General features: G+C 46.8%; 1 protein-coding gene across 6 annotated transcripts in view; it reads right to left on the bottom strand.

Annotated features, from left to right (window-relative positions):
• The window catches only part of GRID1 (glutamate ionotropic receptor delta type subunit 1), a 703,469-nt gene extending 686,678 nt beyond the window's left edge, over window positions 1-16,791 (bottom strand). For 4 of the 6 annotated variants that reach the window (XM_083740295.1, XM_083740293.1, XM_083740294.1 and 1 more), the window contains exons 1-2: window positions 16,251-16,790; window positions 12,596-12,751 (exon numbers count right to left, since the gene is read on the bottom strand). In XM_083740295.1, the coding sequence (XP_083596421.1) occupies window positions 12,596-12,751; window positions 16,251-16,329 (235 nt within the window). In that variant the 5' untranslated portion in view covers window positions 16,330-16,790. Of the gene's footprint in view, window positions 1-12,595; window positions 12,752-16,250 lie in introns of all 6 variants that reach the window. The other 2 variants (XM_083740291.1, XM_083740292.1) reach the window with 1 other exon arrangement.
• Between the last annotated feature and the right edge of the window lie 2,433 nt (window positions 16,792-19,224).

The raw sequence follows: 19,224 nt of genomic DNA, 5'->3' as shown, positions 1-19,224 counted from the left end.
GCGCCAAAGCACTGTGTTCAAGGCGATACAACATTTTTTTACCTATAGTGCAAGATCTAGGATAGCCAAAGCACACAGATACTAGCAGCACTTAATCAGCTGGCTGATAAGTATGTGCGAAACAGCCCTTTCACTCTGCCTCTCCTTATTTGTGGGGTAGTTGTTGGAATGAAATGGGATAACCACATTTGCACCACCATCAGCTCTTCAAATAAAGGGCATTTAAAAAAAAACCTGTGCTGTATAGACAGTGTGGTGCAGTGGTTAGAGTGCTGAACTAGAACCGGGGAGACCAGGGTTCAAATCCCTGAAATGAAGTGACTTGGGCCAGCCACAGTCCCTCAGCCTGGCTTATGTGACACAGGATTGTTGTGTGAGGATATAGAGAGGTAGAACGCATGCCACTTTGAGTTCCACAGAGGGAAAGTGGCATATAAATGTAAAAGGTAAAGGGAACCCTGACCATCAGGTCCAGTCGTGACCGACTCTGGGGTTGCGGCGCTCATCTTGCTTTATTGGCCGAGGGAGCCAGCGTACAGGTCATGTGGCCAACACGACTAAGCCGCTTCTGGTGAACCAGAGCAGCACACGGAAACACCGTTTACCTTCCTGCCGGAGCGGTACCTATTTATCTACTTGCACTTTTGACATGCTTTCAAACTGCTAGGTTGGCAGGAGCTGGGACCAAGCAACGGGAGCTCACCCCGTTGTGGGGATTCAAACCACCGACCTTCTGATCAGCAAGTCCTAGACTCTGTGGTTTAACCCACAGTGCCACCTGCGTCCCAGCATATAAATGTAACGATCAATAAAACAAAACAGATAGAGAGAAGCCCTCTTCATGTGTTGCAGGGACAAGCCTAAGGAGGAAAGCAGGAAATGATGCTCCCCTCCCAATCATTGGCTCCTTCCAGTTGCCCCATATCTGGCAACTCTTCCCTCTTCAACCCATGGAGGTTCCTGGAAGACTGGGGAGTATGCAAATTCATGGACAGATTAGACCGGAGCTTTCCAAACTTTTCTTGTTGGAGACACACTTTTTAGACACGCATCATTTCGCGACACAGCAATTCAGTTTTACTAGCAAACCAGAGAATAAACTAGCCCCTTTCCAACCCCAGGAGGAGCACTGGGAGAGTTCACGCGACACACTTACACACTGCAGCTGACACACTAACATGTTGCAACACACCCTTTGGAAAGCTCTGAATTAGACAATGGAGAATCTGACAAATGCGCAAAGGATAAGGCTATCAGTGCCTGCTAGCCACAATGGCTATGTTCTCCGCTGTTGCTGTGGAGCGCAAGTGGGGACAACGCCATTTGCACTCATGTCCGCGGGTGGTGCTGTGGGTTAAACCACAGAGCCTAGGACTTGCTGATCAGAAGGTCGGTGGTTCGAATCCCCGTGACGGGGTGAGCTCCCGTTGCTCGGTCCCTGCTCCTGCCAACCTAGCAGTTCCAAAGCACGTCAAAGTGCAAGTAGATAAATAGGTACCGCTCCAGCGGGAAGGTAAACGGTGTTTCCATGTGCTGCTCTGGTTCACCAGAAGCGGCGTAGTCATGCTGGCCACATGACCTGTACGCCACATGACCTATACGCCGGCTCCCTCGGCCAATAAAGCGAGATGAGCGCCGCAACCCCAGAGTCGGTCACGACTGGACCTAATGGTCAGGGGTCCCTTTACCTTACCTACTTGAGGGCTTTCCACGGGCTTCTCTTTGAGAACAGGAAGTTGGCAAACAACATGGGCCATGTGATCTTGCAGGGCTCTTCTTATGTTCTTAAGATCAGCATCCCTAATGATGCAGGGAGCCCCAAGTAGAAAAGGCTCCCCATTGCAGACCATATACCCAAACTTGGGAAGTTGGCATAAGCACAGGGGGGTGATGGGAACAGGGCAAAGGGGGCAGTTCTTTTCTGCTCATTCATGGCTGCCGTACCTGAAAAGGGCTACAGTACCAGTAAAATCGCATCACCATAAATAAAGTGTTTCTAAATCAATACAGGAGATTTTAAAATAATCCGACTGCAATCCCTTTCTTCTTCTTTCTTTCTTGGCCGTACAGTAGTAAGAACTCGGGACTTTGCGCTTCCAGAAAACAAAAGGCACCTGCTGACAAAGTTAATGCTCAGTAACTCCAGAAACATTTCATGCCACAGAAAATCCTGTTTGCTTCACTTCCTGTATGAAACAGAACAAAACCCAGCGATGGTGCCGCAGACTAGAAGCCCCAAGGAGTCTAAAACTAAAGCAATTCTAAACCCATGGACAAAAACAAAAAAACTGTGACCCAAAAACAAATTCAGCAGCTTGATGGCCAGGCTTTGTTTTCCATTTAAAAAAAAAAAATAAGGTCATCCCTCCAACTTTATATTCAGCTGAAAAATGGGGGGAGTGTTTTAGTCTCTTTTTCAACATTGTCTTTCTTTCTGCTTTGAAAAGTTGCTAAGGGAATGGCTCTGCGTAAGGTCAAGCAGGAGAAATCCTGCTGGGAGACTTAATGCAGCCAAAACAGCAGGTTTTTCTCCCCCTTCTTTTTTTTAGATTAATGCCACTCGGTTTCCAACCCCCCTTAAAGGGAGATCATTACTGTTCCCATTTCTTACTGCATATATTTAATATAATATTAATGTACAGGGAGAGGAAGGCTCAGGAGGCTGTAGTAGCAGCAGCGGGGTTCAGGGAGGGCGAACGCCGCCACATCAGCGCACCAAGATGGAAACAGAGACTTGCTAGGGAAGCAGAGGGCCGCTGTGGGAAGGACAGCTCACCAGCAATTCAAAACCCACAAACCCAAGACCGCCCTATCAAGTGCAGTAATCATCAAGTCTCCAACATTCTCATTAACTGTTAAGTCATTAGGCATCACATAAAAGAAAACCGTTTCAACATGCGTTTCCCTTTTTTATATACTTAGCGCCTTAAAGCTATGGAAATGAGGAAGCAGAGGAAAAAATGCTTGGGATATTAGCATATCATTGGAAATTCCCTTCTAAATTCTTACGCATTCCAGTGTGCACTCGGCTAGATTTTCAAGATGTTGCATGCTAGTTAGATGGTCTCCTGTTCCACTGGATAAGTTTCTTGTTATGTACTGAGCTTTCACACTTGACTCCAAGTATGTTTCATTTCCTATCGGAGAAAAACAGCATCAAAACTAGCTGGCCCCACAGCAAAGTTGTGACAAGGAAGGGGTTGGCCGTTGACTGCAGTGGGGCAACATGCCATGGCTATATGAAAATGCAATACTTTATGGATGATCCTCAGCCGACCACAGGTTACACTCACTGCTGTGGAGGTCCCAAGACTCAGTGCACCACCCCTGTTTCCCTGAAACAAGGAATTTCAACCTCAGAGAAAATATTATGGCAAAGCAAAGAAGGCAAGAATGTCCCTAATTTCTCAGTGTGCAAGGCAGCCGCCTGCTTCATCTATGCTTATTGCAGGTTTCATCTCTACTTTAGCAGGGGGAAAGGCAATTGAGAGTGCTAACATGCTGACCTTTGCAGGAAAAAAATAATTAGAGTGCTCAAGCACACAATTGCAATGCCAGAACTTAAAATGAGCATATGGACATTGCAAAAGAGGGGGAAAGCACACACACTTAATCATGTCAAATTACCTTAGTTTGACATATAGCAGGGTGATACAGACCATTTTCAGGGAAGCACATGGCCAGAACTTTGCAACAGTGAACACTCCCCTGCTGGGCATTAGTGTTGCCACAGGCTCACTGGGAACAAAGGAACACCTCTGTGTCCAACCTTCTGCATTTCTTGTGTACACATTTGCATACGTACACACTTCAAGAAACTGTTAAGTCAAGCATTACCTCAACAAAGATGGTTGGGACTGCTGGGTTGTCTCCAAATGTACCCTTCTGCAAGTGAAATTACTCTTTCGCAAGTAGAAAGCCCTAACTTAGTACAAGTTCTTTACAGCTACAAAAGAAGGAGGGGAAATGGGAGAGCTGCTTTGTATAAGTTCATACCCTCCAACATTTCTCCAATGACAATAGGGATGTCCCATTCCATAATGATAATTTTGCTATTTATGCATCACATTCAGCCACTCTGGGCAGCTTCCGACATATGTAAAAACATAACAAAACATTAAACATTAAAAAAAACCTTCCCTATACAGAATTGCCTTCTGACAGCTCGGGAGTTGGATAATTCCATACCCTGCAACATTTCTCCAATGAAAATAGGGACACCAGCTATTGCACAGCAGTTTGCAGAATAGAACCCACCAGCAGAGAAACACTACTTTAAAAAATTTACTTATTAGTAGTATTAGTATCAGTATTCACAAAACTCCAGAGTAAGTGAAGACTCAGAGTGTAAGCTTCAGATGTCAAGGAAATAAACAACTGTCTGACTTTTAGAAGCCATCAGAAGGCAGCCTTGTTTAGGGAAGCTTTCAATGTTTGATATTTTATCGCTTTTTTATTCTGTTGGGAGCTGCCCAGAGTGGCTGAGGAAACCCAGGCAGATGGGTGGGGTATAAATAATAAAATTATTATTATTATTATTATTATTATTATTATTAGGAACAGGCTTTGGCTGCAAACCAACACACACTTAATGAAAAGTCCCACTGAATTCAATAGGATTTCCTTCTGAGCTATTCTGCATTATTTCTAGCTCGTCTCAATGTAGGCCCAAGAAGGAGTGTCAAATCAAGCAGCTCATAAGCATAAAAGCACATGCAGAATGAGACGATAGTGTCGCAGATGTCTTCCCGGTGGTAGTCTTAAACAAGTCTGGGTTTGGTCTCGGAAGGCACCAGGAGGTAAGCATTATGCGTTTTCATCCCACTGAGCACCAACATTTAATGGCAGCAGACTGGTTAGCAAATTGTGCAGGAACACTGTCAGGACTCTAGGAATATGGAAAAGATCCCCCTACTTTCCACTGTGTCTGGCACACACTTAGCAAGCATTGAAAGAACAGATTAAAACTCAGTGAGGCATGCAACCGTATGTTCTTTCTAGAGAGCCGGGTTTGGTTTCTGCAAGTTCACATATGTACGCTACCTCCCAATGAATCAGCATGAAATCGGTTGTCAAGAAAGCAGCTGAAGATGCCAGAATACAAGGGAACAAATGAAGCCCCCATAGCAGCCTCCCAATCCCTTTTTACTGGGGTGTAAGTTCCATTAAACACAATGTAATTATGGTGCTGGAGGAGACTCTTGAGAGTCCCATGAACTGCAAGAAGATCAAACCTATCCATTCTGAAGGAAATCAGCCCTGAGTGCTCACTGGAAGGACAGATCCTGAAGCTGAGGCTCCAATACTTTGGCCACCTCATGAGAAGAGAAGACTCCCTGGAAAAGACCCTGATGCTGGGAAAGATGGAGGGCACAAGGAGAAGGGGACGACAGATGACAAGTTGGTTGGACAGTGTTCTTGAAGCTACTAACATGAGTTTGACCAAACTGTGGCAGGCAGTGGAAGACAGGAGTGCCTGGCATGCTCTGGTCCATGGGGTCACGAAGAGTCAGATATGACTAAACAACAACAACAAAGTCCCATTGAACACAATGTAATTGCACAAGTGTCATGGTAGGGCTCGGAAGACCACTGTGCCCAGACCTAGTGTTCGTCCTAGAATCCTCTGCAATATATACAGGAGTCCCATGGCAAGCAAGCAGGAAAAGCATTCCTTGAAGGTGGAAAGTTTGAAAACTGCTGCTATAGACTTGCAAACCAAGATTCCGTTAGGCTGGGAGCATTCCCAAGGGAGTGATCACATGCAGTGCCTAGAAGTGTGAAGCTGTTTGCATAGCCTTGATGCCACATATCAGTGTAATTCACACATGCCTGCATATCAGTTAATTACTGAATAGCTCACAGATAAATGAACCAACTCCACCGAAAAAGTGTTGTAATTGAGTCAATGTGACATGCTATGAAGAGTCTCTCTCTCTAGTGTTTTGATCTGTGATGGATCATTCACAGATGCACGTCATTAGATCCTAAGCCAGAAAAAGATGAAAGTGCATGTATGAAACAGCTCATAGTTGTCACTTTAATTTGTGTTGTTTTGAGTACTTGCCAAGATTGGTTATCTCCTTGCACACTATAATCCTTGTGGCATTTTTTTTGTCGTCTTTAAAAATCAAATCTATGTTCACAATAATCTAAAGTCGTATAAAGTACTGATGCCACAAATAATAAATAACCAGCTACTCTCATATGTCTCCTTTCCATATCTTCCCTTTAACTCATATATAAATTAGCTAACTTGTAGATGGCGGTGTAGTCAAATAACCTCTTTAATAGAAATTTCTTTATCCTCTAATTCTTTTAACCTTTCCTGTTCCCGTAAACAGATGAGTTCTGTCTCATTATGATTTTCCAAAATTTGCATGCTATGCCAACAGAATGAGGAGGATCTTATGCTAAGCCCCCAATTTCATTATCGCTTCCTTGAGTTTCTTCCAGTAAACTTTTACTTCAGAACACAGCCAGAAAGTGCCACTTCATTCCTATAGAATTGGTTATGTTCTCCTTCCTTTCTGGACCAACTAGTGTTGATTTCACTTTAGTTCATCCTTCTACCATCTGTACATACCCCCCCCCCAAAAAAAAAAATGGTGTGAAATTCCTCTCTTTTAGAATACAACAGTGATCAGTAACTCTAGAAGGGCTCAAAACAGAGGTGGAGGAAGGGAATGATAAATCTAAATAATGGTCTCATATTAACAATTCTCTCTCAAAGGCTCAAACACCCCTGTGTCTATTTCTATTCCTTTGGTGGTTTTTCGCTGTCCACACTCTATGAGTGCAATAGAAAGGGAAGCAGATGAGAGCACTCTTTAAAATGTGCTGCTATTTTACATGCCACCTTTGTCTACCCTTAGGCTTTATATATACTTAGGATGCCCCTCACAACACTACAGTTCCCAGATTGGTTTAACAACCAATCCTTCTTCCTGGGGAACTCTGGGAATTGTAGAGCTCTATGAGAGTAATTGGGATCTCCTTACAACTCTCAGCCCCTTAGGGGAAAACTACAGTTTTCAGGATTCTTTGGGGGGAGCCCAAGGTGGTGTAATAGTGTTTTAAATATATGGTTCATAAGAGCGATGATCCCCCCCCCAAAAAAAATTTTTGTTATTGGGGATTATTGCTGACCTATGAGAGTTTAAAGGGTGTAAATATTAGAACCAGTTTAGAGAAGATCTGGGAAGGCTTTTGACATCTCAGTCCCTTACATTATTATGGCTGCCTTTTCCTCCTCCTTTGGGACAAGCTGAGGGAGATCATTTAAGTATGATCCTCAAGGATCCTTAGAAAGCTGTCTTATTTTGCTTTTTGCTTATTACAACTACCACTATTGCATTTTTGCATGTGTTCCATGCTTTCATACCATATTTTCTTATCCTATAAATATTGTTTGACAATTTACTATATAGTCATTTCTCTCACGTAACTTTATTCATGGACAGAATAACACCTGACAGGACCTCCAAAAAATATAGACGTACATTCTTTATGGATGATCTCATGCGTTCTAATTAACATAACCCTAACCCTAACTGGACAGTCAGCTGGGCGCTCTTACTCCTGGCTCAATTTGGGTCGTGGGGGGGTGTCAGCGGTTCCCCCTGTTGATGCGCTGGGCATCCCTGGTTGTCCCTTAGCAGCCCGGAGCCAGACTGGTTGGTTGGCTTTAGGAGCTGTTCGTTGCTGTGGCACCCACCATTTTGCCTCACCAGAAGTCCCCATATGATGTGTCTTGTGTCATTGAACCAATTACGCAACATTCATTCCCTACTGATAAATCTACAACAGTTAAAATATAAATCCAGGGACATTAAATGAAATCTGGGGACATTTCAGGGACAGATTTTGTAGGGGGACAGATTTGTAAATCTGGGGACTGTCCCTGGGAAATGGCGCCATCTGGTAACCATAGGCTATGCCCATGACTATATATACTGTAAAGGAGCATCAACCATGGCTAGACAGCATCCATTCAGGCAACACACAGATTAGACTATGTTGAATACCTACTCAAAGGTGATTGTTGGCACAAATCACCATAGGAACAGACCATAAATGCTTCTGCAGCTACGCTAATGTTTGCTATATAGCGCTGCTCACGAAAGCACGGATCATCAAAACAAAACATTTTACACCTTAGGGCCTTAGTGCAGCTGCCGTAGCACCGTCCTCGCAGAGCAGGTCACTTGGTTTGCTTCATCTTTTCTTTCATTTTGACAGCTCTTAGCAAAGCTGCATGGAAAACAAGCAGAGCATCTTGGGAAAAAAACCAACAGCACTAAGATAGCAAACGGTAAGAGTGACAGCAGAATGCGGTCCAAAACGATACTACAGAGCAATGGTATGGCTCCTGGCTCATCCATGCATCATTCTGTCAGCACACTGTATAACAGCAAAGAAAAGAAAATTAAAATGATGGGGGGAGAAAGAGAATCGTCTGTGTAACACCAACAAGAAGCCTGAAATCAAGATAGAGCTACCACTATCATCTTCACTCACCCATCGTGTCAAAGTTCTGACACCCCTTGAGTGAACAGCTGATCACTCCCCAGGAGAGAGAAGCACATATTAACTCCTCCAAAAGAGGTAGTTCTTAAGTAGAATTGTAACATTTATCCAGCATCCCATCTGCCCTCCAGCTTATCAGCTTCTGCTTAGGGAGAGATTCTAATTTTAGAGGCCTACTGCCCATGAGTGGACAGTTTAAAACAACACCTATCAGGGTCTTGCAGAAAATTTTGCAATGCCTAATGAGCTGTACCAAAACAGATTAAAATATGACTAGACTCTTTCCTGGACTCTCCAGAGTATGCCTCATACATTAGCTTTGTCATAGCTTCTTCATCCGATATAGCACTGAAACACCACAGATTTTATATACATATATCTGTGTCTGGATGCACGCCACGCAAAGGAAGAAAATACAAGTCTCCTGTGCTCCAAATGCTTCCGTTCTCTGCTTGGGTGTCATATTTTAAATCCCAAATGCAATCAAACCAGGGAAGGAGATGCTGTAAGGTTGTGCGAGGAGACACTGTTCAAAATGCTATTTCAGCTATCCAACTGCTGTTACTTCCATGAATATGAATCAGCTGCAAAATAGGCCACTGATCCTTTGTAGCTTTATGAAGATCTGATTGTACGCTAAAACTTTTGACAATAATCAACTCCCCTATTCTCTGCTAGTTTCAAGTGCAAGATAATGCAATAGGAAGCACACACACACACAACTCAGATGTTGCATCGCTTGCTGCCGCTGCTGCACTGTCATACATTAAGGCAGCAATGATCTAAAGCAGGGATGCAAAATCTGCAGCCCTCCATGTTGTGAACACAGTCATGCAAGGTTGGAACTACAGTCCCCATCATCCCTGACCATTGGCCATGTTGGCAGGTGTTGATGGGGGTTTGAGTCCAACAACACCTGGGAGGGTCACAGGTTCCCGATCTCTGCAAGAAACACTTACTTGGGAATAAGTCCCATTGAACACAGCATGACTTACTTCCAAGTAAATTTGCACAGGATTGTGCTGCGCAAGCACAGTACAGTAATTTTCTCTTGAACCTTCCTTGAGCCTTGCAATCTTGCTATGGGCAAAAACTGATGTCAACACTAAAATAAAACGTTGTCTTCCCCAGTAACTTGGCATCTCATGGAAAGTGAAAGGCTGCCCCAAGTAGAACAGAAACACCCAAGAGAGCACAAAGCACTAGTAAAAGGAGCAATTTAAATATAATATGCTATAATAAGTGCAAGTAACTGAGGTGAGTTTTGATGGGAACGATCCAGAAAAAAATTCATTAAAATGTGCTGAGCCAACAAGAACCCATACAAGCATGCATGAATTTTGACAAGGGGGGGTGAAATAACTATTCCCAGTGCATGGTAAGAAAGGCTTAATGATTCATCGTTCAGGGGAGGGGGCAGAATAGTAATATTGGTAAGGCATATAAACAGCTTTCCTTTTCTGGAGAACTGCTTCACAGCTGCTGAAGTAACGCATTCCAGTAACCAGTCTTGACTTCTTTACCAAACTCCCCCCACATAACATTCCTAATCTGAGGCAGGATCTAGAATGTTTTCTTCTGTGATTTGGACTCCTTTACCTGCCCAGCTACTGTCTTAACCTTATGAACTTGAGGATAGTTTGCAGACTGTCATTTAAGCTGGCCTATCTGAACCATCTTTAAGTCTGTATGGAATTACTGGCTGCATGGCAAGAACACACAAATAAAATGCATTTGTACATAATATCGGTTGGCAATTTGCCTGCCTCCATCATCTAGGCTGACCAGTTGATCAGAACCAAGACTTGGAGAGATTCGGGTTATCCCATGTTTTCCATGCTGCTTTATTTGTAGCTACAACGGAAAGATGCTGCAATGGTTGCGCATTTCAAGTAACTAAGCCTGATCTCACAGGTCAGGCTCAAGAAAAATCTAGATGCAGTGTGCTTTTCTCCCTGCATTTACATCCCCTCTCTTTCTAAAACGACCATTCATTCATTCCTTTCATGCAAGTCAGTCTCCTTTCAAAATAAAACCCTTCAGGAAACACCACACTAGGTGATAATTCCTACATGCGACTCCTGATCACGTACAATGTATTCTATTTATTGCTGTAAAAAGCACATCCGGGATGGGTAGGACACAAGAGTCCTGAAACAGCTCTTCTTTGTGCTTATCCAATTAATATTTCCCTTTGGGTCTCCTGTCCCCTTGCCAACAGGATGGTAGATTGACAGGTGCCACAAAACAAGACCAGGGTTGGAGGAAATGTTCAGATCACAAAGCTGCTGTTTAGTTGCCCTCCTCCCACCTCCCTGTCCCTGTTCTTTCTTTTTTAAATAGCTCTGGCAGCAGTTCAGAACATCGGATCAACATGTTTTGTTCACGGATAGCCAAACACACACCTATCCTTGGTTGCCTGCTGCAGGGATAGACTCTCCATAGGTCAAGGCTAAACAGAAGAGTAGAGATACTGCAAAACACCCAGAAAAAATACCACACCATAACACTTTCTCACATCATCTGGAATACAGTATTTAAAAGGGTGAGGGTAGCAAGAAACAGCAAAGAATCTCACAAACACCTTGATGGTTAACAAACTGATTAGGTACTTTGCTTGCAGAAGCCACGGGCCATTTCATCCACACAGCATCAAACCCATCACCCTGCAAAACACTTCATGCTGCTCCCATTTCCTACACCTTCAATTTCAGCATTTCTCTCCCTCTAAGCTACCAATCCTGCCCTTCCTTCTCCAAAAGACACAGAACCAATCCTTTGCAACCAGGAAAAAGACTTGTGCATGGCAGATCATATTCATGTTTACTCACACAGGCAAGTCTCACTTTGTATAATGGAGTGAATAGGGTTATAATATTTTTTTATCATTGGTTTTCTTAAAGGTGGAGAAGCTGCAGTCCTGCCTAGAGACTGCTAGAACACAACTCCTCTCATCCCTGGCCATTGGCTATGCTGGCCAGGACTGATGGGAGTTGGAGTCCAGCCACATCTGGAAAGCCACAGCTGTGCCACACCTGCCTTAAAGGCAGCAACTTCGGGAGCCTTGGAAGTCTCCAGTTACGGGCACAAATTAATCCACCTGTTGCCCTGCCTCTTTCCACAGGCAATATATCAATATCTAAAGGTGTTCCTCTTTCATCCACACAGGAATATTTCATGTTCCTCGATCCTTTTCTCCACTTTAAGAAACCACCCTCCCCTCATCCACTTCCATTCTAGCACACTAGAAACCCACCAGGATTATAGGTTTCCAAGGATCTGGCTTGCAGGCCTTTCCAATATGCCTGTGTGTGTACACACACACTCACAACCACACAGCCGCACAGAGAGAGCCTCGGATTTCTTTAGGCAGCTGGCTCGTCTGCGCCCGACAGCGCAGCGCAGCACTGATTTATCCTTTCACTTCGTTTCAGGGCTTCCAAACCAGCGACCAACTCCTCCAGCCAGCGCTTCAAGCGAGGCCAGAGGATGCTCGCCTCTCCAAGGCGCCCAAAACACCTCCTGCAGCTTTCATTCGCTCCCCGCTTGCTTTTTTCCTTGGCAAACAGCGCCAACCTTTGGCCGAAAGGAAAGTTTTCAGCCAGGCCGCGCAGCAAAGAAACCACACGCACGCACACACAACCTCGGCGGGCAAACAACGTCCGCTTTGTGCCACAGGCCCTGCCAGGCAGCTGCCTGCTCCCTTCCCCCCTCCTACCCCCGGGTGGGGGTCGAAGCCCCTCCCAGAGACAGAGAGAGAAAGGGGGCCGGCGCGTGGGAACCGCAGGCTTGGCTAGGCAAAGCGCTCTCCATGAATCCCGCGCGCAAAAGGAGAGATCGGCGAGAAAGGCAAAAGCTCTCCGGGCATAGCAACAGCTAAAAGCAAGGCGGGGCAAGAGATCGACAACTGCCCAGATCTCCTCCTGCTGCCCCCGCCGTCTATAGCGCCTCTAGGGAGAGAGCAACCCAGCCTGAGTGGATCTCTCGCGCCCTCTCGAAGTTCCAGGGGCGCATTGGAGGCCAACGCGTCGCGAGCCGCTCTTCTCTCCTTCGCGGTCGCCCTTACCTTCCTGGACGGCGTGGAAGGGGTTGTTGGCTTCTATGAGTTTGATCGTGTACGTGATTTTCTCGCTCTGCAAGATGTCATCGTTGAGGCTCAAGTCCGCAACCGCCTGCTTGAAGATCTCGTCGTCCTTGGCCGAGTTGCCTTCAAATATGGCACCTGTTGGGGGTGGAGGACAAATAAACCATCATCCCCATTACCAGCATATGGGAAGGAAAGGCCGTGCCAGTGGCGTGAAGGTGAACCCAGAAAGGCTTTCTACTCCGAAGGATACTTTATCCACGCTGGTCCCTCAACTTTCCATGCACATATACTTCCCAACCTCCTAAACCGCGGGGGGGTTTAAGCCTACTCAAAAGGGGTCGTGCCCACTGACTGCTTCTTGACGCAGCCACACACCCCGAACTGGCCTTTTTTTCTCCTGCAACAAGTGCGCAAGCCTGTCCCAGATTCACACAGCTAGAGATGCGGGCTGGGGAAGGGTCAGGAGCATCAGTTTTGCGCGCAGAAGGTGCGGGGTTCAATCCCCGGCCTCTCCAGGCAGAGCTGCGGGAGTCGGCTGCCTGAAGACCTGGAGAGTTGCTGCCTGTCCGTGTGGACAACACTGGCTTAGATGGACCACTGGCCTGCAACGATAAAAAGCAGGTTTTTGTGTTCACCCTGAACTAGCATGCATTGAAAGGGGAGGAAGCCGCTCGCTCGTAGCCCTGCTGTTACAACAGGAGAGCTAAAGAGGAACTCGCGCGACTGAGCTCTGGAAGTTTGCTCAGCTGAGCTCCACTCAATAAAAATGACAAGGCCGGACCATCCTAGCTGCTGTCCTGGACTTGCCTTGAAGGAGGGATGTGTGGGGCAGAGGACATGCCCGAGGCCTTCCTGGAAGCGTTTCTGCGGGCCAGGCCACGGCTTCGCAGGAGAGCTTCCCGCTCCCTTGTGCCTTATATTCATTCACCAAGGGCAAGTCCTCTGTGACACCACGGGCAGCTAAAGAGTCCTTATTCCCAAGGCAGAGAGGAGCGCCTGCGATGGGAACCTTCTCCTCTTCCCTTGCTCAGGGGTTGTGGGGATCAATGAGATTTTTCCCGGTTATGAAGCCCTGTGGCAGAGGGCAACCACATTTCTTGTTCGTTTGCTTGCAAATATATTATGTTCTGCTTTTTCGAGAGCCAAGGCTGCGTGGCTGCGGTGCCCAGGGGACTGCCCAACCGGGCACTGACCAGACGCAGACCTGCTCAGCTTCAGCCAGTGGGCGAGCTCGGGAGCCTGCAAACTGTACAGTCCAATTTATAAGCAGCGTGAGCTTGGGGTTCCACTCGGCTCTTGGGATTTTAGCCTGTGTTGATTTATATAGATGTAGACACGCGGGGTGGGGAGAGGCGGAGGAGAGGCTACCTAAAAGTTTTATCCGCAAAAAGGTAGGACAATACAACACCTACGCGTCAGCCTCCGGAATGGGTGCCCCCCCCTTCTGTTCTTAGGGCTGCCCGTCACTTCCCTCCTGCGCATCGCCCCATATTAACAGAGATCTGAGCTTTGTGTTCAGTAACCTGAAAGCTTTTAATTTCAGAGCCTTGGTTATGCAGCTAGCAGGAAAACATCTGGCGATAAGCCTTACATAATATACCCCTGCTTTGAGCGTGAAGAGAGAGGAGAGAGGTAAATATATAGTGGTGGGTTGTTGTTTTTTTACTCTGTTATGTATTTTGTTTTTTTGAAAAAAAATAGCCTAAGCATATTATTCTGCTCATCCTCACACGCCACCCACCTCCACGTTCCGCCTCTCTAACTTATTATTCACGTCTCTCCTGCGCCTTTAAATGCCAACCAGATGCTCACACCGTGCGCAAAATTCCAAAGAGAAGTTCAGCTTCGCTTTTCAACCTGGAGAAGCCATCATCCTTGCTCGCAGCCTCCTCTTCCCGCCCGCCACTTGAGCGGGAGGCAGGTGGCTGAGAGACTAAGGGGGCAGGGATAAGTTCTGACTAGAACAGAATCCTTCATCCACAGGTACAGGGAGATTTGGGGGGATACTTTATCTGCAGGTGCCTAGCTTTGCGCGCCCCTCTGAAATCCGACGTCAAGAGTCGCTCATCCTGAGCCGGTTCCTTCACGCAGCTGAAGTTAAAGTTTAGCCGCTCTCTCTTCGGGGTTGGGGTGATGGGGGAGAACTCTAAAGTCTTTCCAAACCTAGCTGTAGCACAGCAGACTCCCTCCTCCCCTCCCCAATCGATCTTTTTTAAGGGATCCGCAATGCTGTTTGGCCTGCTCTCGCCAGCCTCCTGCTTAAGGCATCGGGAGAGGAGCACGCGGGGTAGTAGAGAAGGACGAGTTTGCCATCAGCCACCACCGAGCGGACCCGAAAGCATTTCCCAGCCCTCTTTCTTTCTCCCTCCAGCCTGACCACATGCCTTTCCCTCTCCCACCCTCTCTTCTCCTTTCTCTCTCCTCTCCCCGCCTTCGGGGAGGAGACCTTTCCTCTGGTTTGATTTTTTTTTTATAAAAAAAAAAGATCTCTACGAAGTTTTAAAAAAGATGTCATCATCTGTTGGAGCCTCTTGCTTGGGTTTTTCTCCAGCCTTTTCCATCGCATTGCCTCTCACTAGGGAGCTTTCCCGTGCCTCCCTTCACCAGGACCCCTGGGAATCAAAAGCTCCCCAGCTCCCTTCTCTCTCTCTCATACACACACTCATTTCCTTCTTCCTGCTGATCCCTGCAGAGTCTGGCCATTGCTTTTATTTAATTTCAAGGAAGAAAGTCTGCCAGTGGCAAGTCCCCCCCTTTGGCACGAGCCACCGTTCTCCTTCAAAGTTCCTTTTAGGGAACCCCGAATCTCCCCTCTCCCTTTCCGGCTTCCTCTTCTCCCGATCCAACCTTTGAGACCCCCCACCGCACCCCACCCCCAACCACGGTGCTCAGTAATCCACCAATGAAATCTCATCCAGTCCAATGACAGACAGACAGAGCACCCACACTACGTTCTTTTGGCACCTGCAATCTCTCCCCCACCCCCCGGCAAAAACACACCAGCTAACTTGAAAGTGGCAGTTGTGTGCCTCCCACAGTCCGGGCTTGGGAGAACCACACCTGCCCGGGCAGAAGGAAAGTCCCTCTCCAAAGTTTTCCCTATGGGGAGCTTTTCAGGTGGGGGTTGGTGGTGTGTGTGACCACCTCCTCATCTTCCTCTTCCTCCTCCTCCTCGGAAGTGGAGAGTAATATAGGCGCAAACAGGTCCAAAGCCACAGAACGGGTTTGCTTAGGAAAGCAACTGCAAGCGCAAACCTTCCTCAGTACCGCCTCCGGAGATTTAGAGAGAGAATTCAGCTTTCACCATGGACAGTCTTATTTCGCCCCTAACTTCGCAGTGAGGTGCATTCAGAGGGCTTTTATTTGCGGTGGCGTGGAAGAGAAGAGGAAGGGAGAGCGAGCAAGCGAGAGCTCTCGCCATCCTCTCTCTTCCCGTCGCTAGAGTTCAACTCGCTTTCTCCATCTTCCCTCCTGGATCAGAATTATTATTGCGCCTTTCACCCGATCCTCCTTTCACTCTTATGGTAATTGCTTATGTGCCACTCTTACCCTGCAGCCTGTATATATATCTACACACACATATACACACGACGCGCGGACAGGGACACACACACACACCAGCTATATCCCTTACCAATGTGGATGATGGAGTCCGCTCGCACCGTAACGCATTGAAATATCCAAGGAAAAAACCAAAGCATCAGTACTTCCATTTCAGACCCCTCGTACAGCACATCAGCCCGGATTGGGGGCGAAAAGCCACCGAGATGGGGAGAAGGAAGGAGGTGGAGAGCAAGGAAAGAGAGAGGAAAGATGCCCAGATTTTTGGGGGGGAGGGAATAAAAAAAATCCCAACCTCCCCAAAACCTAAGTAATTTCCAAGCTTGAGGTTTGAAAGTCGGTAAGCGCAAGGCGGGAAAAAAACCCAAAGGGGAAAAAAAGCACAACCCCCCAAAAGCCACCAGCAACGATGGAGCCACAGCAAAAAAGAAAGAAGAAGGAACGAGGTTGAGGTTTTTAAAAATGTATGTCGAGAGATAGATCCCAGCTTGGTAGGAGGCGACAAGCGACAGCAGCAGTAGAGCAAGCAGCCAGCCTTAGACTTCAGCAATAGCTCTTGAGCACTCCGTGGGTGAGTGTGGGTGCGCGTGCGTGTGTGTGTGTGTGTGTGAGAGAGAGAGAGAGAGTGTGTGTCTCCGTGTGCGTGCGTGTGTGTGTGTGCGCGCGCGCGCGTCTCCGGGCCCCAGCAAACAGCAAACTGCGGAGGCACCCCCCCCTCTAACTCGATCCTCCCCCCCCCCGCATCAAACCGAGGACCCACGTGATTGCAGAGCCTCACTACTGAATATAGTCTGGGCGAAAAGGCAACAGAGAAGAGATGGAGAAGCAGCTCCTATGGGGGAGGGGGGGCGGCGAAGTGTGTGTGCGCGCGCGCGCGCGCGTGTGTGTGTGCAGCAGGAGCAGCAACCACGCACGCAGCAGCAGGAGGAAGCAACCGAGAAAGGAGAGTTGAGTTTGGATCAAGGATTTGCAAATGCTTCTCTCTCTCTCTCTCTCTCTCTCTCTCTCTCTCTCTCTCTCTTAAGGGGATATGGGGAAAAGATATGTGGAAATCTGCTTTCTCAGAACGGGGAGGGAAGCCCATCTCCACAGGAAGGCGCAGAGTGGTGCCAGTTTTGCGCACGGGGAGGGGGATATTTTTTTGAACATGTTGAAGAGGAGAAGCCTGAGCGCAACTCGCGAGAAATAGCCAGGAAGCGTGGCCCCGGGGTCGCAGGTGGAAGAAGTGGGGAGGGGAGGGGAGGATGGAAGGCTTCCCAGCATCCTGAGACGACAAGCAGCGACCCTCCGGGAGAGCGGCTCGTGCGCAGGCGAGCAGCTCAGGTTCCTTGCGCTGGACCTCGGGCTTGTTTGCAAGAACTCCGAGGAATGAATGGACACCGAAGAGGGACCCGGAGGGATCGCAGATACATCTTAACTCTCTTCCCATGGAGGGTTGGAAGGGGGAAAGAGGGAGGAGGGGCAAGCGAAAGGGGGCGCTGCCATCTAGGATTATGGAACCGAGGTACCTTTCTCAGAAGATGATGACCCGGGAGATCCTGTTCACTCCCACCCACCTTTCGCGAGGGTGAAAGGGATGCCGAAAAGTTTAAAAAGGAAGCAAAGGAGTAGGAAAGCCTTCTGTCGAAGTTATCCATCCATTCAACATCTGGGCTCTTTGCTTAATATGAGGACCAGATGTTGTGTCTTCATCACTCACATGATAGTAGTGCTAATGATTATCACAAACTCTGTGTATTTGAATTCATATTATTCTGGGCTCCCTATATGGCAGTTTCATTCAGGTCAGTACCTTGCCACTTGGTTGCAGCCCTTGCTTAGATAGATGATAGATATAGATAGATAGATGATAGATAGATAGATAGATAGATAGATAGATAGATAGATGATAGATAGATAGATAGACAGATAGATAGATAGATAGAGAGATAGTTTCTGTATATATCAAGAGGTCAAGACACAAAGACTTTAGCAACTAATCCACACCTATGACCCACCTAAGTGGTACTCAGGATATCACTCAAGAAATCACTCAAGGTATCTCTCAAGTAATTAAGGAACAAAAGAAGAAAAGGCACACTAGCCTGGGAACTTCCTCTCTGCCCAGAACATTGGAGGCTAGACACCACACCCCCTCTACAGTATTTATAGGAACTCAAACATTGAGATCCCGCTCTGTTCCAGTAACAAGAAGCCGAAAGCACCAGCCTGAAGATGACGAGTGAGACCTCGTCGAAACGTCGCCTAGACACCCCAACTTTTACACGGGAAGACACCCGAGGACACCAAAACCTGCATTCCTGTACCCGTGAAAATCTACGAAAGCATATATATATATATATATATATATATATATATATATATATTGTGTGTGTGTGTACACACATACATACATACATACATACTGTAAAATTAAATTCAGAATCCAGTTCAAACTCTTCTGCTATACCCCCCCATTTTGCTTTTAATGGAAAAGAAATATTTAACTCCCGTGCTGGGAGAAAGTGGTGCATGAAAGGTTGCTTGTGTGCTGTTGTTGTTGTAGGGTAGTGTTTTTTTAAAAAAAATGTATAATGAAAATAAAAGCCTTCAATGAAATCTCGTGCCTAAATTGGACATGCTTAGGCTCAGAAGACTGATTCATCCCTTTAAAACAAACGCATCTGTGATTGCAGGCACCCAAACGTGAGAAGCCTTTCAATACGCCACAAGGATCCAAGAGAAAACAAATTCATTCAGGAGCTGGAGAGACAAAATTAAAACCACTGCCAGGAAAAATGAGTGAAGAAGCAGGATGCCAAGTACGGTACTTAAGTGGCTCCGAGCCTGAAGCCTCAGGTTAGCCTGAGCAACGGAGAGCTGCAGTGTCAGCCTTTGGGTACCCGGAGACAAGACTAGCAGTCAATTTCGAATGTGCAAAGATTGGTGATGGAGCACTGAAGCTTGTAGCTTGCTGGCATCACAAATGTGACAGGCAGGCCTCTAGCCAGGTGGGGCATTGTACATTGAAGCAAAATAGCAAGAGATCCCAAACAGAAGTCGTTTAA

The sequence above is a fragment of the Podarcis gaigeae genome, assembly GCF_964106915.1.
Source record: "Podarcis gaigeae genome assembly, chromosome: 5".
Lineage (NCBI taxonomy): Eukaryota > Metazoa > Chordata > Lepidosauria > Squamata > Lacertidae > Podarcis > Podarcis gaigeae.
This window is presented reverse-complemented; position numbering and strand designations above follow the sequence as displayed.